We start from the raw sequence: 23,940 nt of genomic DNA, 5'->3' as shown, positions 1-23,940 counted from the left end.
CATTTAATATAAATATAAGGTTGTTAAAGTCATTTTTAGTAAATACCATGTTGATTTTAATCAAATATTTCATTATAGGTTAGGTCAATTTTATTTATTTTTGTTCAACAAATCAATTTTTCGATTAAAAAAAATACAAAAAAAAAAAAAAAAAAAAAAAGTTGTTGTCGCTACCCAACTCAATTGATTACTAACCAAAATTAAACCACCAAATTTAATTTCATTCTTTATTTATTTTTTAAGGAAAATATTTGTCATTCTCATAAAGATGACTACCGAATAACTTTAAATTTTAATTACAAATATTAATTAATTTTCTTTTTTTCTTAATTTGGGTTGAGTTGTATTATTTTTTTAATTATTTATATTCTATTAATAATTAAATTTCATATTATATATATTAAATATTTTTAATTTTTGTTCAAAAGTTGGATTGTAGCCCTGTTTTCACGCTAGTCAGATGGGTCGGGTTGACATCATAAAAAAATGTAAAAAATGTCAACCCAGTTGAACCGAATTTTTTTGTTTTTAAAAAATTCAACACTAAACACAAACTCGAAAAAAAATATAACCCAACTAATAATTTTAAATACCCATTAATTTCATTTAAATAAAAAAAAATGTGACAATTTTATAATATTTTTTTGTTTAATATTCCACGAGATTAAAAATTTGGATTTAAAATTGAGTTAAAGTTAGGTAATTTATCTATTTATTTATTTAAAAAGAAAAATATTTCGTTATCGCGGAATATTTATATTTTAAAAGAATAATAATTAAATCTATATTTTATAAACCATGAACTCTCTGGAATATTCATTGTGAAAATTACATCTGGGCCTTTTTCTCCACTCGCGCGCTTTTTCCACGCGCCACTCTTCACGCGCTCCAAATCCCATCCAGACCAGCGTTCAACCGACTTCCCTGTTCCTCTCTCTCACTTCTCTCTCTTTCTCTCTCTATATACCAGTTCTCCACAGCCCCACCTTACAACTGCCGAATCAACCGCCGCCGGCGTGTTTAAGCTCCTATCGTCTTCTTTCAACGGTGAAATTTGCCGGCGGAGGGGGCCGTAGGTGTAGACATGTACAGGGATGTGTCGAGCTGCAACACCTACGACTACGGCGATGCTGTCTACTGGGACGCTCGTTATCTGCAGGAGGCTGGTTCTTTTGATTGGTACCAGCGTTATGCTGCTCTTCGCCCGTTTGTTCGCAAGTTCATCAGCACTTCCGCCTCCATCCTTATGGTTGGCTGTGGTAATGCTGGTAATTTCCCCAATTTCACCTTCGTGCCCTTTTCCAGTTTCGTTTTCTTTTCAGATTGGAATAGTTCTCGAGGATGTGTTGGAAGTTGGAATTGGAATGAATTTTCGATGCATTTGGTTTTTCTTTGTCCTAAATTGATGTTTGGTGGATTTTTTAGTTTATTGGATTGATGGATTTAGACGGTCTAGCATATGAAGAACTTGAATCGAGGAGCTATCTTGGAAACGTTTCGCTAAGAATTCATAGTCACTAAGAACACGAGCACTCGGTTTTAGTATTCATTTCTTTTTTCTTTTGGCTTTAATCTGGTTCTGAATTTTCACGTAAATTAGCGTTGAGAGAATGTTCAAGCAGCTTATTGTTTGGTTTGAATCAATTTGAGCCGAAAGCATGAGCAGAATAGGCCAAGAAGTTCTAGCTGAGAGGAGGTTCAAGTTCATAGTTATCGAGGTTTTAAGCTTTATTTGGAATTTCTGAGCTTCATTGTCTCTGAAACTGTGTCATCTTTGGCAAAAATTTCCGCAATGACACATGTTAAGATGTAAGTATCAGTAAATAATTTGGTAGTGATAGATGCTATACTTACTGGTGATTTATCTGCATAATTGAGAAGAAAGTGTGCCAAAATAGATAAATGATACGGTGAAATTAGGTGCTTGGAGAGGGGAGTGAAGCATTTCTTACAAGGGTGTGTAAACCTCTCCCCAACAAACGCGTTTTAAAACCGTGAGGCTGATGATGATATGTAACGGGCCAAAGTGGACAATATCTACTGACGGTGGGCTTGAGTTGTTACATAATAGAACATTGATTTTGACATCTTTTGTACTTGTAGTTATGTCAGAGGATATGATCAAGGATGGATATGAAGACATAATGAATATTGACATTTCTTCTGTGGCAATTGACATAATGAGAAGAAAGTATCAGTTCATCCCCCAGTTGAAATGTATCCTCTTCAGGTTTGCATCTTTGTTCAATTATAATGTATGGTTTCTTTTGTTTTCAAATTAGCACTCGATATTTTTGTGTGATCGAATTGCGTTCAGTAGAGTTGAATCATAAATACTTGGGTATGGGTAAAGTATAAGGCAGAGATGGTCCTCGCTAATGTCGTTCTTGTATTCTCTTTTAGCTAAAATACAATTGGTTCTTAGTTTTCCACTTCAATTTCTAGTTCCTGCAAGTTTCCTTGACATATCTATATAGACATGCAAATGGATGTCAAGGACATGAGCTTTTTCCCAGACGAGAAATTTGGTGCTGTCGTCGATAAAGGTTTAACTTCTTGATCTTCATTCTACACACCGTCAAAATTTCCAATCTGTATCACTGAAGTTTTCTGTGTTCATCTTTCAATGCCGGTGCCACTTCTCTTTACTCCTGGCCGCTCGGTTCTTGATAATAGGGACACTTGATTCATTGATGGTACGTGAGCTTTCCATATTTCATATGCATGTTATTCACTGTTTTCTCTCTTAGTCTAATTCTTTAATTTTGTGTACATAGTGTGGCACTGATGCTCCGATTAGTGCTGCTCAAATGCTGGGAGAAGTGAGTAGGTTGTGGACTTTATGAACATCATGTGGTTGATTGACTTGTATTGATTTGCTTTCTGTTTTACATTGCTCCACTAATTTTTTCGTCTCTTACTTCTATAGGCTTCTTAAACCTGGAGGAGTCTATTTATTGGTAACCATTTTTCATCTCTGGCTTTTACTTTTTAGTGTTTTGTTTGCAGTAAACTAACCAATATATTTTGGTTGTTTGCAGATAACGTATGGCGATCCAAAAGTAAGGATGCCCCATTTGATGCGACCATCATACAATTGGAAGATAACATTGTTTATAATTCGTGAGTTCGTCGTTATCCTCTCATTGACCTGTTTTTATTTTCAGATCTCTAATTGGTGCAGCCTTCTCTGGGTGTTTATTTGCTTTCTCTTGGTTTTGTTTCAGTCCACGTCTATGAAGAAAAACTAATAATTCAAAAAAATCTTAGACGACTACTTAAGATAGTAGTCTAATATTAGATTTACAAGACCTCACTCCCTGAGTATTACACCTGTTGAAAGCTCTGATCACGAAGTATGAATGGAATTACACAAAATACAGCATTTTTTGCAAGTAGGAAATTAATTGATTGCTATGTTCTCTTTTGTAACGGCCCAAGTCTACCGCTAGTAGGTATTGTCCTTTTTGTGCTTTTCCTTTCGGACTTCCCCTCAAGGTTTTAAAACGTGTCTGCTAGCGAGAGGTTTCCACACCTTTATAAAGAATGCTTCGTTCTCCTTTCCAACCGAGTTGGGATCTCACATCTTTGCTTCCCTCTTTTGATCTCTGGTACCGCTGCCCTACTACTCTCCACGGCCCTTGCCCCCCATTGAACAAATGAAAGGAATCGCTAAATGTAGGTAAATTCAAGTCATTTTGCTTTGATGTGTAAACGGGTGTGCCGTTGTCAACGCTCTCTAGCTGCGTTTTCACAGCAGAGAAAATTAGATGATTTATGGACCGACAAGATAAAGCGATAAACTTTGTCCAACGTGGTATTTATTGGAACAATACACCTACTATTACCCCCTCCGCTGACTTTCCTACTCTGAAAACAAGGCTTGGCTTGATAGAGCTAATTCGTTCTTTGCGGTTTTAGCTTCTCAAACTCTCGAACTACTGCTGTGCCCAATTTTGCTTTCCCAAACGCTGATTCCCTTGCTATGTGATTGGTGCTCTTGGTTTTGTTTTCATGGATGTGATCTTGCATCCAGTCTGTACACGATGGCATTATGTTTGCATTCATCTTTGTTAAATATAGAAACAAGTTGATTCGTAATAAGTTGAATATGCTAACATGAGACCTCGGGCACTCTTACTTCCTGCAAAAGGTTTTAGGTTCGAGTCTTCCCGTCCCACACATGATATAATATTCTCACTAGAATAATTACGTTGAACCCAGTTTTTACGAGCATTGTTGCTTTGGACAATTGCCAATAATGTCGAAACCGCTTTGCTTTACTTTTGCAGTTGGGATAGTCTTGCTCAACTTTTACTTCCTTCTACTGAAAATCATATGTTACAAGATAGTTCATCATACTCTCTATTGTTAAAGAGCTTAGGAAATACACATTTATCATCCCCTTATTTTCATCCATTACTTTCTACAGCAAGGCCAGGATTTGAAAGGCCGGAAGGGTGCAGCACACCAGAGAAATCCTATCTAGAACCAGTGCCCCTAACCGACAAGGGCTTGCTATCACCGAGCTTCATCATGGAAGACCCGGATTCTCACTTCATATACGTGTGTCAAAAGATGGACGACCCGAATCTTAATAACGCAGCCCCATACCCGTTGAACACAAATGTGTTATAGAAACAAAGAAGGTACCTTACATACCTTCTTGTATCATTTGCATTGCTGCATCCATCCTATTTTACAAGCTTGATCATGCATTATTGTTGTAAAATAATGTTATTACTTGTAAAGGACATAAAAGATGTGGAAATTAACACATAATTGAGTCTAGGCGGAGAAAAGCTTGTTTGATACACACAAAACAGATGAGATCACTGTGTCTTTGGCCATGTTTTGTGCTGTTTTTTTCTTGTTTACCTTAAAAGTTTGAGCTTCACGTACACGTAAACTTGAGCCACACGTACAAGATATTGAGCATTTAATGGTCGGGACGGTTGTTGGATGGAATGTTTGAGGCTCTTGTTCATTATCATTTTTCCTTTCCCTTCTCTTATTTGAATAGGAAACTTCAAAGTTTGATTTTGAAGTGCTTACCTTTGTTTGTTTGATGAGGATTTTATTCAAATTTTGTGTTTGGAAGGTAGCTGGAAATGAAAAGAGAATAGTCTTTTTCACCGTATGAGCTTGTAATCTTGTTTTTTACGTTAGAGAAATTACGATAGGACGAGGTTAAATAAATAGTTTATCCCAAAATAATGTAATTATAAATCATTCTGTTTTCCGTGATAACTAGATAGACCATGGTCTTGGTATTTCAAAATGTTTAACTGCATGTTGTAAGGAAACTCGGGCATTAATGTTAGATCATTTCAAGTACGAAATATTCACTTAATACTTGTTAGTGTTCGATCACGAGAACTGGGAATGATTTCTCCTTGATGGGATTCCTTGTTTTCGTCTATGATTTCTCCCCAACCAATTTGACTTTACTAAGCCTTTCGTCTTAAAGATTTTTTACTTCGTGATAATTTATATCTAGTCGGTGGGTGTTATGTCCCAAATTGGTTGGGGAGAAGAACAAACCACCATTGATAAGGATGGGGAAACCTTCCTCTAGAAGACGCGTTATAAAGCCTTGAGGGGAAGCTCGAAAGGGAAAGCCCAAAGAGGACAATATCTGCTAGCGGTGGATTTGGGTCGTTACAAATGGTATCAGAGCTAGACATCGGACGATGTGCCAGCCTTCTCGCTGTTCCCCAAAGGGGGTAGACACGAGGTGGTGTGGTAGTAAGGACGCTAGGCCTCAAAGGGGGGTGGATTGTGATGTCCCACATTGGTTGGGAAGGAGAACAAACCACCATTTATAAGGGTGTGGGAACCTTCCCCTAGCAGACGCATTTTAAAGCTTTTCGGGGAAGCCCGAAAGGAAAAGCCCAAAGAGGACAATATCGGGTAGCGGTGGATCTAAGTCGTTATAGTAGGATTGAATCTCACTCGCCATAGTGCCTCATGAAAATAAACGAGCCATTACCATTGAACTTATTATGATATTACATGCTATTTACATTCATCAAATCTCGAACATAAGAACATAAGGAACTTAATATAACTATTGAATTTGAGTATACCAAGTTTATTTATTTACTTTGAGTTCACCAATTTTGGGATTTATTGGTACAAACATTTTTTATCTCTGTATAATATTTTACAATTTCAACCAAACATCAAACAGAAGAGGGAAAAAAAAAAAAAAAAAAAAAAAAAAAAAAAAAACATCCTCGATTTAATGTTTGGGTTGTCTGAAAGCATCAAGCAATCGGCTTCTTCCGTCGAGAACCTCCGAGAATCTTCCATCCACCTCCTTCACCAATCTCTCCACCGCCTTCTCCAATCTCTCTAATCTCCTCCTCATCTCCTCCGCCGCCTCTCCATCGCCGCCACCGCTGCCAACGACCTCCTTCGCCGCACAGTTCACCTCCTTCACCTCCTCCGGCACACTCCCCATCTTGGAAACTACCGAATCCAACTCTTTAAACGCCGGAACCGCCACGCCGGCGGCTAATCTTCTCATCTCCAAATACGCCGTCGAGTCTCCCTCACATCCAGAAATCACAACCCCACAGACCCAATACCCAATTCCCATCATTGTCGCCAAAGCTCTCTCAATCGCCCATTCCTCGCCGGAGTAACCCTTCTTCCGATCAACCACAATTCCTCTGTTTTCCAATCCCATAAAATTCCTCTTCATAACAATGGGTTTCAGACGGGCCACCGCCATTAACGGCGAGCTCCGAACCAAACTCAGAGCATAAGCAAGGGAAAGCCGCGAATTCCCCAATTGGGATAAAGAAAAACTGACGGAATTAAGAAGATCAAGCAAATTTAAACTATAATTCAAATACCCATCAACCAAATCGGCGCCCCATTTCGCAACAGGGCAGTCTAAATCGACAACCAATTTGGCAAACGCCCGATGGAGAACAGGCAGAGCTTGAAGAAGCTGAAGAAGCCAATGAAAAGACAACGTTGTCGAATCAGAGCTCGACAACAGGAGTTGATTCAGACAAGACGATACCTCAGCATCGAAGGCCTGAAGACAAGAAACAGAGAACGAAGCTCTGTTTCCATGGCGGCTATGGTGATGATTGTAGAACTTGGAACAGTGCTTGTTGAAGGATTGAAGCAAAAGCAGCATTACAAAGGGAGCTGAAAGTTGCAGAAATCAAAAGGGTTTTGTTTTGTTGTGTTGATTCGAGTGTTTTAACAATGGCGGGCGGTGGCGTTCTGAGAATTTATAGAAGGTGGGGTGGAGGAAGAAGGAAGCTGCCAGAGAGGAAATCCGCGTGCGCCGTGGCTTTGACTGCTTTGTTTAATTGAATCGTTTTTCTTGTGATTTAAAATATTAATTTAATGCTTACTTTTCAAGTTCGCGTCAGGTTTACGATTTCATTGTGTTTTGGCATTTTCTCTAACGGGGTTATGAATCACGACTCTCTACAATGTTATGATATTGTTCACTTCATAAACTCGGCTAACTTTGTTTTCAGTTTTCTCAAAACGCCTCGTAGTAATAGAGATAGTATTCCTTACTTATAAATTCATGATCTTGTTAGTTAACGTGAGACTATTTCTTTTAATAATACTCAACATCGATCAATCGGAGCAAAATGATAGTAGTGATACCGAAATGAGATTTGAAAAGGCATTGGAAAGTTTTTCTCGATCCCCATTCCATATAAGACACGTCGAGAAGAATTTCAAACATGGTTTCATTTGGTTGGATTTTCACAGAAGAACGAAAAATTTCCAGTCATGTGTCGTGGAAAGGGTTCACTAAGTGTTTCGATGCATGGTTAAATATCGTAACGTATTGTTTCCAGATAAATTATTATCTCACATGGTCCTACCTTTAAATAGGGTAAAACAGACGAACACGACTCTCCACACTGATATGATATTGTCCACTTTGAGTATAAGCTCTCATGGCTTTGCTTTGTACTTACCAAAAGGTCTCGTACCAATAGAGGGAGGATTCTTTGTTTATAAACTCATGATCATTCCCTAAATTAGCGGATGTGAGACTTTCATCATCCAACCGTAGAATAGAAAGGTTTTGGATCTCGTACCAACAGACGAACACGACTCTCCACAATATCACAGCTTTCGCTTTAATTATCCACTCCAATTTATTATATTTAATTATTTCATAAAACCGCTGACCGTTCTTTATTTGGTCAAAATTGACTTTTAAACGCGGTCAAGGCAACGAACAATTTGGAGGCTGTCCAAGTATTTATTGCTGCGAGGGAGGTTGGAATATAAATTGATAGGAAAAATAAAGAGTTAATATTATAGCTTAAAATATAATTTAATTTTATATTTACAGTATTTAATAAATTTATAATTTTAAAAAATATCCCATAATTAATAAAGATATTATACATAAAATTTAAATTTGTATCTAATAGACATAAAATGGTTTGCACTTTTTATTTATTTATTTATTTTTGTAAAAATACTTTTTATTATATGAAAAAAATAAAATATAAATTTTTTTTTTTTATAAAATTTTGGAGTATTTAATTATAACCCACCGACTGAAGAAAAGCTGTGAGTTGAGCCGTTGTATACAACGCGTGTGGACAACGAAAAACAGCTTTCCGTTTGTATTTATCCACTTCTTATTTATTTATTTATTTATTAGTATTATTATTTTTTAATATCTCGTTTGTTTTATTTTAAAAATAAATTTAAAATACTATTTAACATTTTTTTAATTATTTTATTTTAGTTGGGTTAAATTAATAAAAATATCTTTTAAATTTTTAAAAATTTAAATAATATTTAAAAAAAGTCTACAAAATATTCTTAAGATTAGTGTTTCCCGAAACAATTAATATTTTATTTAAAAAAATATCTTTAAAATTAAAAAATTTTAGTTACCGTCTTCCCATTAAAATAATAATAATAAAATTACTCTTAATATTATATCTAAAAAATATCTATTATTGTTAATATATGGAAGAAAATTTCATGAATATATTTTAAACGTGGATGATAAATGTATTTTTAGATTTTATAAAAAAAATTAAAAATATTTTTGAAGTTTTTAAAAGAGTTTAAATATAATAAAATTATGAAAACTTTTTTTTGAAATAGTTACTGAAGAGAATTTTTAAAATAAATTTAAAAATTTTAAAGGTATCTTAAAAATAAAATATTAATGATTTTTTTTTTAATTAAAATTAACTAAATAATATTTTGGGAATATATTATAATAATTAGTTATGAAATATATATTAATATGTAATTAATTAATATTTTTTCTTTATTTTTAGGAGTTGGTTAATAATATATTTTATTTCACGATTTAGTAGTATATTTTATTTTATTTACAAGATTTAGTTAGTTAATATTCTTCTTTATTTTTAGATATTAGCCGATAATTTGTATCCTAATAAACATTAATGAAGATACTAGTTTGATCCCATTTCTATTTCTCATTTTTGAACGTAACTCTAAAATAATTTTTATACTTTGGTTATATTTTAATTTCCCAATTCGATTAGGTCCGTGTAAGTACTTCTTCGTCCACAACGTTATCGACAAAATTCGTTCGGGTTTTGTTAGGTCAATTTCTATATATTATTGGAACATACTTCCACTCGACTAGGCCATACCAAATGTCTGCCTTTTATTGGAATTTGCAAGTTTTTCAATCAATTATTTTCTACATAAATTATGGTAAAAATAATAATAATAATAATAATTAAAGGTAAATAGATTATAGAAGAAAAAGCTTTTTTTTTTAATTCAAAGTGTTTTAATCCTTTGATTTTTAAATATTTTAATTATAATCCATGAATAATAATAAAATATTAAGTTATTGGTTGACATTGAAACAGCACACATGACTTTCCACGTGGCATTAAATATAAATATATTTATTTAAATATTTATATAGGAATTTTGATGTGGACACACTATTAGCCTATCATTGTTCCCATGATCCTTCCACTTTAATATTCCTTAGAAAATGATAAATTAATCAAATTAATTTATTTCAATTATATAAAAATAATTTATTTTCTTTTTACCAAAATTTGTCTGGAAAAAAATAACCATAGATTTATCCTCCATTTTTTTTCTTAAAAAAAATTGAAAAACAAAATAAATAAATAAATTAATTTGAAAATGAATTTTTAATACACATAAACAGTTTCTAATTAATTTATCATTCAATATATTTAAAATATATATTCATTATATTTTACGAGATACCCACTCACTAATTTACCTTTCATTTTAATAATAATAATAATAATAATAATAATAATACGTAATATTGTAAATTTTTTTGAACCAACCTAAATTTTCACGTTCGTTGGATTCTTGGTACAAGCAATTTAAACTGAGTTCACAACTTAACCTAACCCAACCCAACCAACTCAACCCTCTATTTTCGGGTTTAGTTGGGTTAGATTATTCGGTTAAACTGAGTTCACAACTTAACCTAACCCAACCCAACCAACTCAACCCTCTATTTTCGGGTTTAGTTGGGTTAGATTATTCGGTTGCTTTTTTAATAATCATAGTCACAAATAACAACTTATCACTGACTGTCCTTATTTTTTCATAATAATCTTAAAAGTAGGATGAGTTAGATTCTATTTTCAAAAAATTCAACTGAACCCTTATAATTTAAAGGGAATATTCTAAATTGATCGGATTGGACCATATGAACTCGTCTAGAATCGGATTATCTAGTCATACTATATTTTAAATTTTTAGAATCAAAGTCATCAAATCATACGGTTCTCATTCTGTCACCATGTTCCAATAATTCCGTGGATTGATCTTGGCAATTTAATATCCATGAAATTGAATCGACCTCACATGGCGCAACATGATTGGCGGTGAGACAACATTTCATCCCATCGTCAGTCAACTAATTAATTAATTAATTAATTTCCGCTTCTTCGACTATTTCTATCAAACCCGATGTTCATGGCAGATTTTTCAATCTCTTGATCGATAATCGTCATTTTTAAATCTCAAAAGACCGAGAGATAATCCAGATACTCAACAGTCTGGATCCAGAATCGAAATCTCCGAATCTCCGAATCTCCGTCTATTTAACTCCTCTGCAATTCCTGTTTCAACAGATCAGAGTACCAAAAATCCGCAATGGCATTGAGAAATTCAGAATTCGGCAGTTCAAATATCCTCTGTTTCTGCTTCTTCTTCTTCGTTTTCTCCTCGTTTTCGATTCAAATCGACGCCAAGAACCAGAAGCAAGCCCTAGACGCGCTCTACAAATCGAAGTTCTTCAAGAACTCAAACGCCGCTGCTTCATCTGAACTTTTCGATCCTAATGCAGTTCTTGATCAAAACGCTGATGATCTGCAAACGGTTGAGATTTACGATCAGACTGGACTGAAGCGGCGAGACAAAATCCAACGCTTACCAGGACAACCGCCGAGAGTTAAGTTATCGCAGTACGGCGGTTACGTGACGGTGGATCAATCCGCCGGCCGTGCTTTCTATTACTACTTCGTTGAATCTCCTCATCACAAGAACGCATTGCCGCTTCTTCTCTGGCTCAATGGAGGTACGTCGGAAAATTCGATTTATGCTTTTTCACTGATCGGAAAATCGTTGAATCCAGATCGATTCATCGATGGCTTCTTGATCGGATTAGTTTTCGTTTGTCGTCTCTGTTTCGATTTCTCTCTCCATCTTATCTCCGATTTTCTCTCTCCAAATAATTGAGAACAGATCGGAAACGATCTCGTTCCGTAAAACAGATTCAAGAACAACTCATTATCATGATTTTGCTTCTTCTTCTCCGCACTAATTAATGTCAGAATTTCGCGTGTTTTTTAATTTTTCTTTTATTATTATTATTCTTTTTGCATCAACTTTTTAAATAATTTAAAAATAAAAATTCTACAATTAATTGTAACCGTCTCTTATTATATTATCAAATTAAAAAAATAAAATATTTAAATTAATAAATAAATATCTTATTATTTGTATTATATTCGCATTAATTATATTTTGTATCTATATTTTATTTTATCATATGACGCATATCATGAAAAATATTGAATGTCACATGTAAGATGAAGGTAAAAAAAAAAAAAAAAAAAAAAACAGCATGCAACGTGTCATCATATGATCGGTCGTGTAGGTCCTGGATGTTCGTCGCTTGCCTATGGAGCCATGGCTGAATTGGGCCCGTTTCGCGTTCGTAGCGATGGGAAAACCCTCTTCGAAAATAAATTCTCGTGGAATCACGGTATGTATTAATTTTGTGTATATTCTCACAATTTTAATTTTTTTATTTATAAATTTAGTTTAACTAACTAATATTGAATGAATTAATGGATTTAGTTGCGAATGTGCTGTTCTTGGAGTCGCCCACGGGAGTGGGATTCTCGTATTCAAATACGACGTCGGATTACAGGACCAATGGAGATAATAACACGGCAAAAGATAATTACGCGTTTCTTGTAAACTGGTTGGAGAGGTTTCCAGAGTACAAGCAACGGAGTTTCTACATTGCTGGTGAGAGTTACGCTGGCCATTACGTCCCTCAGCTGGCTCACACTATTATTTCACATAATAAGAAAGCGGGCAAGACGATTATCAACCTCAAAGGCATTATCGTAAGCCTCGTTCTAAACTAATTTATATTAATAAGTTTAGGGTTTAATGATTAGATTAATGAAGATTAGTTATAGATTATGCAATTAATTAAAAGAACTGGTGTTGGGTCCACGCCCAATCGGACCCAATCATAAGAAACACCCATAGCGCCAACGAGCATAGTGTCTCGTGTCAGTTGTTAGCTACAAAAAGTCCCTCACGAGTGATGGGAGGGACGGTGGGGGCTGCCCCACGCCGCCCAACTTGCCCACCTTCCATGGCGCCATCCTATCATACTCTTACCTGCTTTCCCTCCTTATCTTAAACTAAATACTTTCCCAAAAAATGAAATTTAAATGTCGGGTAGAATGGGAAGAATTTATGGACGAACACGACAATTTATCGTTGATTATGATTCCCTTTTGTTTTATTTCAGATTGGAAATGCAGTGATCAATGACTTAACCGATCAAATTGGAATGTACGACTTCTTTGCATCTCACGCATTAATCCACGATAGAACCGCCAACGACATCAAAAACTTTTGCGACTTCTCTCCTGACGCAACAGTACAGAGCAAAAAATGCATTGATGCAATGAACATAGTGGATCTAAACACTGGTGTTGTCGACATCTACAATATCTACTATCCTATATGTCGAAACACCAACTTGACAGATCGACCGAAAAAAGCCACGGTGATGAACTACGACCCTTGTACTGATTACTACACTTTTGCATACTTGAACCGGGCCGAGGTTCAAGAAGCCATGCACGCCAACGTGACGAAGCTTTCCTACGATTGGGAGCCTTGTAGCGATGTCATAACTGGCTGGTCCGATAGTGCTTCTACCGTCGTTCCACTACTACGAGAGTTCATAAAAAGTGGATTACGAGTGTGGGTTTTCAGGTAATTTCGAAAACATATCTATAATAATTAGTATGATGAAAGAAAACCAAAAACATGATCATTACGATTATGTCTTTGGTAGGGTTTGTTTGGTGGAAAAATGGTAGTAACTAACTATTTACAATATGGCGTGTAGCGGTGACGTTGATGGAAGAGTACCCATTACTTCAACCAAATATTCCATCGACTCCATGAATCTCCACGTCAACATATCTTGGTATCCATGGTTTACTGCTAACGAGGTACTTTCACGCTCTATTTCCCTCCTAAATTTTACCTAAATTTTTATAATTTACGACGAGTATTAGACTAAACCCATCTAAGTCGTCATGAAAACGTTAATTTTTACCGAACAAAAAAGAGGTTAATTAAGAATTGAAACGGATGAAATGTATAGGTCGGAGGGTATGCAGAAGTGTACGAAGGGGAGTTGACATTGGCAACCGTGAGAGGGGCGGGGCATGAAGTGCCAAGCTACCAGCCAAGAAGAGCCCTTGCCCTCATCAAACACTTCCTTCAAGGGACACCTCTCCCTCCTTATCATCCGCCTTCTTCTTAAACAAAATTCCCTTTATTTATTTATTTATTTTTCATCTTAGATTCTTCATTTTATGTGTCACCAATAATTAAATTGGAGTGAACTTTGTAATCTTCCCTTAATTTATTAGTATATTGTTTTTGTTTTAGCTTCGAGAACTCGTAACTATATGTGAATGCAATAAAGTAATGGTCGAAAATCTCTGAATGAACTGGCTCGGTAGAAGGAGCTGGTTGTTGATGATTGTTTGAGTCCCATATTGACTAATTGAATGAAAGATCACGAGTATATAACTATGTGACACTGTTTCTATTGGTTTGAGGTCGGTTTGGAAAACCAAAAGTAGTGGAGAATACCATAATAATGTGAAGGTCTTGTTCCAATTAGTGGTATCAAAGTCGTGTCCTTATCATAATTTAGTTATGTCAATAGAATTTGTTACGAGTGTTCAACAAAAAAATTGTGAGCCTGAAGGTGTAGTCATAGCTAAGATTCGTGGTAGAGCTCTATTGGACTAGTAATGTGCTTTAGAGAAGATAGTACGACACACTATCTCTATTGGAAAGTAACGAAGATTTATGCTTAAATTGGACAAGATCATACCAATTTGGAGGTCACTGTTCCCATCACTGGCTTGATTAGAGGTTGAAGCTCGGGCTTGGCGGAGGAAGTTGATAGGAATGCTTGACGGAGGAGGAAGTAGCCGAAGCTCTGGCAACGATGAGCAGCAGTTGCTGGAATTGACGACTAGTTCTATTACGTTCGTGTATTACAATTTTATTATCTCAACTTTTAAAATTCGAGATTTAATTAGTTAAATTATTATTTTTAATTAACATTCATTTTAGTTATTTTAAATTGATGTGAAAATTGATATTTAATAATTGATTACGTAAATAATTATATATATATATATATATATATATATATATATATATATATATATATATATATATATATATATATATCAATATTTTTTTTATGGAATATTTATTGCTAAAATTATTTATAAAATTATTTATATATATATAAAAGAAAATATAGAATAGAAGAATGAAAATGAATTTCATAATTAATTTGATTTATTTTCAACTTTTTAAATAAATCTAAAATTCGTAGATGGGCTATGGGCCTCGTATCCATCAGCAAGATCCAAAGCCCACACAGGTTCTTCAGCATGTAGCCACCGGGCTTCTTCTCCAGACGTTGGCATTTTGCTTCACCAATCCTTTCCCCGTCCGTGAATCAGCTGCCGAACAACACCGGCGATGGCTCCTCCAACGGTCGCCGACCGATCCTCGGCGAGAAGGCGGAGTAATATTGATGCAAAACCAGTTTACTCCCTAAGTCACGACATCTTGTGCATAATCTTTTCGTTCCTCGACCTTTTCGACTTGGTTCGATGCTCAGTTGTTTGTAAATCCTGGTACTCATTTTATCTGTTACCTATGAAGAAAGAAGGGAGTAGAAAGCGTGGTTAATTTGTTTGATTTAGTTGCAGTTTATTTTTCCCGTTAATTTGATATCTCTAACGAAATTTTGAATGTTCTTGAAGGAATAATGCTATTTTTAATTCCGAACTATTGCGAACATTTTGCATGAAGCATCAGAAGCAGGAGATGGAGTCTTCTAGCTCTTTCGAAGTATCAGCTTCTTCGGAGAAACCATTGTTGGAATGTTTAGAGGAAATAGCGATGGAACGACACAAGTTGGCGTTGGAAGAAGGTCGTATAAGAGTTTCTCAATGGATAGGCCATTCAGTGAGGTAACTTTGGCAAGATGGACAGTCATTTCTAGATATTATTTATGAATTATATACTGCCTCTGTTCATTAATCATACTTGTTATGGAGCATCTGAAGTTAGGAGTTTGATTGCTGCATTATCAGTTTAAATCGCTTCCTTACTTTACTGTTTTGTGTTTCCCTGTCTGGATTTATCTATAGCTGATAATTCTTTATCCTCGGACCTGTTACTGTATTCAAATCTTTCTAATCAACATACTCTTTGTATTTCCTTTCGGTAAACAATCAAAACACTCTGACAAAGTGTTTGTCGGTTGTTTTGTTGCGTTGTTCTTATTGGAAAAATATTTTGAAATTCTCATTAGCATTTCGTATTACTGTGCAGATTATCGTTTCTTTTGTTTTTGGTTTGCATAATAACTCAAGTAACATGGATTTCTATATAGGGCTGAACAATGCCGAATGAAGATGGGTTTGATTCTTACAGGAGTGGGTGATAAAGTATAGCCTCTTACTCTATTATTTGGTAGATTATTTATTTGTCCAGTCCTCCAAAAGAGAGAATAAAAAAGAAGATGAATGAATCATAAACAAAAGTTCGAGTGTGGACGGGTAGAGATAGCCATGTACTTTATATGGAGTCCTTCCTACATTACATTCAAGCGTGCATGAGAGATTGGGATGTAATTACTTTGCAATTCTGATATTAGCTTGTTTATGCTCTCATGTTTTCTGCAATTCCAGGTTATGAGACTTTGGTCGTCGGAGAACTTCAGATGTCTGGAAGAATATTCCATTCCGGAGAAACTGCCTCTAATTGACTTTGATTTTGATGAGAGCAAGGTAATATCAATATATCTCTTATAAGTATGCTGATGTTTTTGCTACTGATCTAGAAAACTTTTGACAAAGCATGCTATTACTATATGAAAAGGTGAGTAGATGCATTCCTTCCTTTTCATCAGTTACTAAGCACTTTTCTGGGTGGAATTCTGAACCTTATTCTTTCCCAATAGAGAACTGATATTTGCCAAATGAAATCTAATTTCTCAAGCCATTGTCTTGTCCTAGATTGTTGGTTTGGTTGGTAGAAACTTGTGCATATGGAGTCGGAGTGGGAAACGAAGTATATTTCCTTCGCGTGAATGTACGTTTGTGGAGGGTTCATGTATGCGGTAAGTGGCTTTAACTTAACCATGTTAAACTCATTGAAGAAGTTTCACCGAAGTACTGTTAGGCGTTTGCTTCAATTATGAATCTGCATTACATTTTATGAGACAAGTTGAGATGTTTCATTATTATTTTTTCTTTCCTGAAATGCATTTAATTAATCTACTAGTGAACAAAGTAATTAAAAGAGTAGAAGGGAATGTAATCTTCTCTGGAAAACAAAACAAAGGCAGTTGAATTTTTTTTTTTTTTTTGGGTGCCATCTAAGAGGAGAGGCATAAGAAATACCACCATAAATTTCTATTTGTTTTCAAAACTAACTTGTTTAACATCAATTTATTTTAATTACGTTTTAAACATTTTAATTTATCCATATATTTTCGTACTTATATTGATTTTGTCCTGTAATTTAACTTATCAATCCAATAGTCTCTGGTACACCAGTTTGTGTTTATAATATGAAAGAATGATTGTCACTGCAGCCTTGGTCCACAGTCATTTTTAGACTTGAAGCGATTCTTCTCAATTGGTTTTCAATTAATTTGTATAATGAATCTTCCAATCCTGCTTACAGTTACTTTGATCCGGAGGCTGTTGTTGGTTGTGGTGATGGAACAGCTCATGTATTCGACATGTATAGTAGGAGATGCTCTAGAATTGTCAGGTAAACCAGAAGAAATATAAATGACATGACACTTCTCCTTCACCTGTTCTTTGGACTGAGGTTATTGACAGACTAAGTTTCGGCAATGGCCGAACAGACGAGGAACAACCATTAGAAGTTGAGTTGGTGAAAATAACGTCACACAAGTTTGATATTCATTACTTTTTCTTTCACCATGCACACAAACACTCATGCTGACATTTTCACATTAGAATAAAAAGAGAGATCCATTTTGGTACGAACCAAAGGTTAACGGACAACTAATTTTCAGGATTTCTTATTACTTGTTTAGTTATATGTAATTTCCTAAATGGTTGACATATCATGCACTTCTATCTTGACTTTTGCACCAATTTTGTTAATTTTACATTGCAGGATGCTTCCTGGGCCAGTGACATGCTTATGTGTGGGTGATGATCAGCTCATACTTGGGGGTTCCCTTCATGGAAACATTGGAGTATCGGGTCTTCGGTCTGATCAGCGGGTAGCAATGCTTAGATCAAGAAATACCATAGGTCATGCATATGGCAGTCTTACTTTTCTCCTTTTCTCCTCGTTTAAAACTTTTCTCTGTCTCGGACTTCCTGAATCAAATATAACACGATAAATCGTCCTCTGAATTAGAGACAAGAATAGAAGCAACTCGAGCAGTGTAGTTTAACATCTGAAGTAAACAAACAGTCTCAAGTAGTTTGCATATAGCTAATCTAACCGTCCTTCTCAAAGCACTTAAAAAAAACTCTTTTCAACTAGAGAACATTTATAGATTTCCTTGTGGTTAGTCAGTTCCCTTCGTGTACATATATCGAAAAGTAATTCTTTTCCACTCAGATTTGTGTTAGTGTATATTTTATTACAATTTCTGCTTGCAGGCATAAAGACCATGAGTTACAATGCTTCTTCACATTTAGTCTTTGCGGGATCAACTGCCGGACATGTCTATTGTTGGGACCTCAGGTGAGTAAAAAGTAATTTAGATGTAACTTCAGTAAATTGGTCTGGTCACTGATGGTATCCAACAAAAACAATAAGTTAATGGAAGATAGCTTCAGGCCAAGAAATGAAGAGCTTTAACCAACATTGAATTTCCATTGCTGTTTGAATACTGAAACAAAATGAAATTATTTACTGCTGAAGGGAAGAAAAGTTCTGATTTTACTATTCTTGCTGTCTATGATGTTCTAAATTCGGACCGTGTCATTTATTTATTTACTGCTTTAGTCCCTTTCTTCAAATTATATACTCACATTGAGCTCTGCACATTTCTTAGGACAATGAAACCTTTATGGGAATCCCGAGTGAGCCCGAATGTCGTATACTCTTTGCGACACCTCCAAAATGACAGGTCAAGTTTGGCTGTTGGTGGAATAGATGGCATTCTACGTATTTTAGATCAAAATACAGGCACAGTGCGGTCGGGTTGTATTATGGATAGTAGACTGTTATCGACGTATCAGAGTGGGGTTGGAGTCGTGGAAGAAAGGATAGGAAATAGACTGTCAGATGAAACTCCCATCGATGCCATACACAGAAGGAGTAGGCCTCCGATCACAAGCTTAGCCGTTGGGATGAACAAGATAGTCACAACGCACAACGATAAGTTCATTAGATTATGGAAGTTTCGAAACTAGTTTTTCCCCAGCCTGGGATTCATGGTTCTTTGTTTTGCTCTTATTTACTGTACATATTTTCATAACTTCTTTTTTTTGTGGATGAATTTTCTGGTCAGCAATGTGGAATTATGTAGATAGAACGTTTGATTTCCAGTGAAATTTCTAGGTTACAATCCAGTGGATGGGGATAATATTTTGGGTTCTTTTTAATATTAATACTATTTTAGCTCCTAAGATTCTACTTTATATATATATATATATATATATATATATATATATGTATATCTATATATGTATGTATGTATGTTTATATATGTGTGTGTATATATATATATATGTATGTGTGTATATATATACATGTATGTTTTAATTAAGTTATTATTATTATTTTTAATTTAGTCTCTATGTATCTTTGGTGACTTAACATATTTTAAGAAAATCCTTTTATCGAAGGTAGGATGTGAATTGTGCTTTAATGAGTTCTAATATGCAATGTCGAACAGTCCTGCTTTCTAGGTCTAAAAAGTGTATTGTTGGAATTGGATTGGAACGCAATGTATCTCGAGATTTAGGGGTTCCCGCTATAGTCGAGCACGTGGGATTGTTGGAACTAGGTTGGAACTCCACGTGGCTCGAGATTCAAGGGTTGCCGCTGTAGCTGAACACAGGGGATTATTGGAATTGAGTTGGAACTCTATGTGGCTTGATATTCAATGGTTGCTATTGTAGCTGAACATGAGGGAAAAATCATTTATACTGATATTAACAATATCATTTTTTCGGGCAAATAGATATACTCAAAGAACTCCATTAGTAGTCATGTATCAACGTTCTAACAGTTTCGGGTTCATCAGGTATGTCGAACTAAAAAAATTATCATATCCAAATTATGAAAATTAACTAAATTTTTAATTATGAAGACTAGGTTAAAATAAACGACAATTGGTTAAGTAAATCACAAATCAATGGAGGTTAAAACGGTAATTTAATTCATTTTTACAGACTAAAAGGTGTATGATAAGGCCCAAATTCTCACGATTCAAAGATCAAATACCCGAATCACCCTTCGCTGTTTCCATTTCATTCTCCCAGTTTATACCTCTCCATCGTCGATTTCAATCTCCATTATTCCTCCATCTTCAACCCTAATTCCGCCGAGATCTCCGACTACCAGTCCAGCCATGGTCTGCATACGCAAGGCGGTTGTTGACGACCTTATGGCAATGCAAGCCTGCAACCTATTTTGCCTGCCGGAGAATTACCAGATGAAATACTACTTCTACCATATTCTTTCCTGGCCTCAACTTCTTTACGTCGCCGAAGATTACAACGGCCGGATCGTCGGCTACGTTCTGGCTAAAATGGAGGAAGAAAGCAACGAGTGCCATGGACATATTACCTCACTTGCTGTCTTACGAACGCATCGGAAGCTCGGTTTAGCTACTAAACTCATGAGCGCGGCTCAGAACGCCATGGAACAAGTTTATGGAGCGGAATATGTCTCGCTCCATGTGAGGAAGAGTAATCGGGCTGCTTTTAATTTATATACGGAGACTTTGGGGTATAAGATTCATGATATTGAGGCGAAGTACTACGCGGATGGTGAGGATGCTTATGATATGAGGAAGCAACTTAAGGGAAAGCAAATTCATGGAACCGGGCACCACCACCACCACTACCACCACCATCATCATCCTCACCATCACCACCATCATGGTCATGGTCATGGACACGGGCATCAGCATGGTGGGGGGTGTTGTTCTGGCGGTGATTCCGGGAGTGTTGCTGAGGTAAAAGCAGAGTCTAAGGGCAATGCATCGAAAGCGGACTCTAAGGCTAATTAGAAAGCTGGAACAGAGGTGGGGTATTTTTTTTTTTCTTTTTCTTTTTCTTTTGATAAGTATTGTTCTTAATAAGAAATTGGTAACTCGTCTGTGATTTGATTATCAAATTCTGCATTGAGGATTATCAGTACTTGTTTGTTTACATACTTGTCCGATGCAGTTGTTGATTAATACCCTGGCTGAGAAACTCCAATGGCTTTAACTTCACTATTATTTGTTCGTGTCTGTATTCTGCCATTCTGGACATGTGATGTGAGATCCTACGTAGGTTGGGGAGGAGAACAGAGGGAAACCTCTTCATAACAAGCACGTTTTAAAAACTTTGAGGGAGGACAATATCTGCTAGCAGAGGGCTTAGAATTGTTACATGGTATTAGAGCTAGACACCGGGCGATGTGCCAGCGAAGAGGTTAAGCCTCGAAGGGGGTGGATACAAGGCGGTGTGCCAGCAAAGACGCTGGACCCCAAGGGATGGATTGGGGATTCCCACATCGATTGGAAGAGGTGGATTGTGAGGTCCCATATCTCGCTTTAAAAACCTTGAGAGAGCCCAAAAAGGAAAGCTCAAGAAAAATAATATCTACTAACGGCGAACTTAGATGGTTATATGTGATATATTTGAATTCTTACGAGTAATAGAGTCATACTTATCTCTTCATTTGGGGGTTGCCTTCTCCTCTTTACCAGGTACGTATTCCTAATTTCGTTTGGAATTTCATTGTTAAGTGGATTTCGAAGAACAGTTGAGTTCAATCACTGTCAAATAAGATAAGTCCTTGGTTATTTTTCGAAAAAGCTGAAAGAAGATCTGGATGTTTACGTTGTTTGATTCTTAATACCGTGGTAAATGGGGTCATGTTCTATGAAGAAGTATGGAAATGTTGGTTCTGGATGTCAAGTTAATTAGGCCCAACATGGAGTTGGTGCCTGTTCATTGTCATTGAGGTTTTCCCATCAGAATCATATGTTAACATACATACCTTTGGTGCCTGGTGAGTGGCTAGATGGGGTTGGGGGATTGTTCTTTGTGGTCTCTTGTTGCACACCCCTCTAATTTTGTCACTACTTTTGTTCGTATAATTTGGTGTCAGTGGGTGCTGTTGGATGATGGAAGTCCCACATCGGCTAATTTAGGGAATGATCATGGATTTATAAACAAAGAATACTCTCTCCATTGGAATGAGGCCTTTTGGGGAAGCCCAAAGCAAAGCCACGAGAGCTTATGCTCAAAGTGGACAATATCTTACCATTGTGGAGAGTCGTGTTCGTCTAACATGGTATCAGAGCCATGCCCTAAACTTAGTCGTGCCAATAGATTGGTAAATTCTCAAATATCGAACAAAGAACTCCAAAAAGAAAAGGAGTCAAGCCTCCTCGAAGGCAGTCAAAAATGACTAAGACTCCAAAGGAGTCGAGCCTCGATTAAAGGGAGGCGCACTTTGTTCGAGGGGAGGTGTTGGATGATGGAAGTCCCACATCGGCTAATTTAGGGAATGATCATGGATTTATAAACAAAGAATACTCTCTCCATTGAAATGAGGCCTTTTGGGGAAGCCCAAAGCAAAGCCACGAGAGCTTATACTCAAAGTGGAAAATATCTTACCATTGTGGAGAGTCGTGTTCGTCTAACAGGTGCTTGAGTTTGCATGCTATCAGCCAAACCCTTTTATTCTCTCCTAAGAATTCTGTGTGCCATACTATATGGTTTCTGAAACCTACTTTGTTTAAACATTCTTTTTGAAATTGCGTAATAAGTCTTTTTGTCTTTTTGTGTATACACTTACGAAGGAGAGACATCTTTAAGTATAAGATGACTAAGAAAAGCTTAAAAGAATTGAAAGTCACTATTTATAGGAACAAGGTGCACCTTCCTTTTACCGGAACTTCATAATTAAACATGCTTTTGTTCAATGCAATTGTATGTTGGGTGCCCTCTTGAAAGTTTACTTTAAGATACATGTGAGTGAGAAAGTATGCTGAAAGGACTTGTGTTAGTATGAGCGAGAAATAAGTAACGTGACCATGTTACAGGGAAATGTTGGGGTCATCAAGTGCCGAATCTTGATTTTTTTTCTTTGACATAGGTTCTTCATTATTTGAAGCGAGAAATAAGTAACGTGACCATGTTACAGGGAAATGTTGGGGTCATCAAGTGCCGAATCCTGATTTTTTTTCTTTAACATAGGTTCTTCATTCTTTGAAGCGAGAAATAAGTAACGTGACCATGTTACAGGAAAATGTTGGGGTCATCAAGTGTCAAATCCTGATTTTTTTCTTTGACATAGGTCGTTACACTTTTATTATTCTTCTTACTTACGTCCTTTTGAATTCTTTGAATATCTGTCTAAAACACTCGAGCAATCCTTTGATGATACAATCCTTTGCGAGTAGAGATTAGAATCGTTCAAAACAACCATTTACTTTTAAGACTAAATGTTTGTTGTGGATGGAGATATAATCCAACCGAAATTCTCAAATGGATAAGATGTTTATTACCTTATTTGAATGCGAAGGTTCGATCTCCCATTACTACACTTCTATATCGAAAACTTAGGTTGAATTATTGTCTAAACTTATACATTTTTGACCTGAATTAGTTGATGTCGTTACCATATTTATTTGTCTTTAAAACTATTTTTTTATTCTATTTAAAATAAATTCTAAACTAAATATGTAAATGTCTGAAAATTTGTAATTTTAAAAATAAAATTTTATTACAAATGATAAAATGTAATAAACGCTCATTTAAATTGTTTAAAAATTATTATCATTCTCAACTTTTATTTGTGCATTAAAAAAAAAAATACATAATAATAATAATTAATGGTATTGACCTATTAAACACA

The 23,940-nt window shown here is 35.7% G+C and overlaps 4 protein-coding genes and 1 pseudogene across 10 annotated transcripts; 4 read left to right on the top strand and 1 right to left on the bottom strand.

Moving 5' to 3' along the window:
• The first annotated feature begins 858 nt into the window (after positions 1-858).
• Positions 859-4,993, top strand: LOC111778258 (uncharacterized). Its single transcript, XM_023657968.2, has 8 exons — positions 859-1,268; positions 2,104-2,217; positions 2,478-2,546; positions 2,677-2,696; positions 2,778-2,830; positions 2,930-2,960; positions 3,042-3,123; positions 4,433-4,993. The coding sequence occupies exons 1-8, from the start codon at positions 1,085-1,087 to the stop codon at positions 4,636-4,638; spliced, it is 759 nt and encodes a 252-aa protein (XP_023513736.2). The 5' UTR covers positions 859-1,084; the 3' UTR covers positions 4,639-4,993.
• A 1,074-nt stretch (positions 4,994-6,067) lies between these two features.
• Positions 6,068-7,319, bottom strand: LOC111778795 (UPF0496 protein 4). Its single transcript, XM_023658770.2, has one exon. It carries the CDS (start codon positions 7,154-7,156, stop codon positions 6,245-6,247), a length of 912 nt encoding a protein of 303 aa, XP_023514538.2. The 5' UTR covers positions 7,157-7,319; the 3' UTR covers positions 6,068-6,244.
• A 3,515-nt stretch (positions 7,320-10,834) lies between these two features.
• Positions 10,835-14,207, top strand: LOC111778256 (serine carboxypeptidase-like 40). Its single transcript, XM_023657965.2, has 6 exons — positions 10,835-11,572; positions 12,155-12,262; positions 12,358-12,632; positions 13,049-13,521; positions 13,658-13,763; positions 13,919-14,207. Exons 1-6 carry the CDS (start codon positions 11,149-11,151, stop codon positions 14,078-14,080), a joined length of 1,548 nt encoding a protein of 515 aa, XP_023513733.2. The 5' UTR covers positions 10,835-11,148; the 3' UTR covers positions 14,081-14,207.
• A 1,042-nt stretch (positions 14,208-15,249) lies between these two features.
• On the top strand, positions 15,250-19,479 carry LOC111778255 (F-box family protein with WD40/YVTN repeat doamin). 2 transcript variants are annotated; one of them, XM_023657963.2, is made up of 9 exons: positions 15,250-15,485; positions 15,615-15,824; positions 16,250-16,304; positions 16,548-16,646; positions 16,875-16,978; positions 17,548-17,637; positions 18,013-18,152; positions 18,510-18,594; positions 18,908-19,479. In XM_023657963.2, exons 1-9 carry the CDS (start codon positions 15,328-15,330, stop codon positions 19,266-19,268), a joined length of 1,302 nt encoding a protein of 433 aa, XP_023513731.2. In that variant the 5' UTR covers positions 15,250-15,327; the 3' UTR covers positions 19,269-19,479. The 2 variants fall into 2 exon arrangements, with proteins under 2 accessions (XP_023513731.2, XP_023513732.2); XM_023657964.2 differs by having other exon boundaries at positions 15,345-15,485; positions 15,664-15,824.
• Positions 19,480-20,287: 808 nt separating this feature from the next.
• LOC111778223 (N-terminal acetyltransferase A complex catalytic subunit NAA10 pseudogene) lies at positions 20,288-23,303 on the top strand (annotated as a pseudogene). 5 transcript variants are annotated; one of them, XR_015413214.1, is made up of 2 exons: positions 20,288-21,109; positions 23,280-23,303. The product of XR_015413214.1 is annotated as an N-terminal acetyltransferase A complex catalytic subunit NAA10 pseudogene, transcript variant X2 (transcript). The 5 variants fall into 5 exon arrangements; XR_015413216.1 differs by lacking the exon at positions 23,280-23,303 and adding an exon at positions 23,227-23,245; XR_015413213.1 differs by lacking the exon at positions 23,280-23,303 and adding an exon at positions 23,179-23,202.
• The last annotated feature ends 637 nt before the right edge of the window (positions 23,304-23,940 follow it).

The sequence above is a fragment of the Cucurbita pepo genome, chromosome 17, assembly GCF_057944985.1.
Source record: "Cucurbita pepo subsp. pepo isolate OVF chromosome 17, ASM5794498v1, whole genome shotgun sequence".
Lineage (NCBI taxonomy): Eukaryota > Viridiplantae > Streptophyta > Magnoliopsida > Cucurbitales > Cucurbitaceae > Cucurbita > Cucurbita pepo.
The sequence above is the reverse complement of the archived record's forward strand: the minus strand, read 5'-3'. Positions and strand labels throughout refer to the sequence as shown.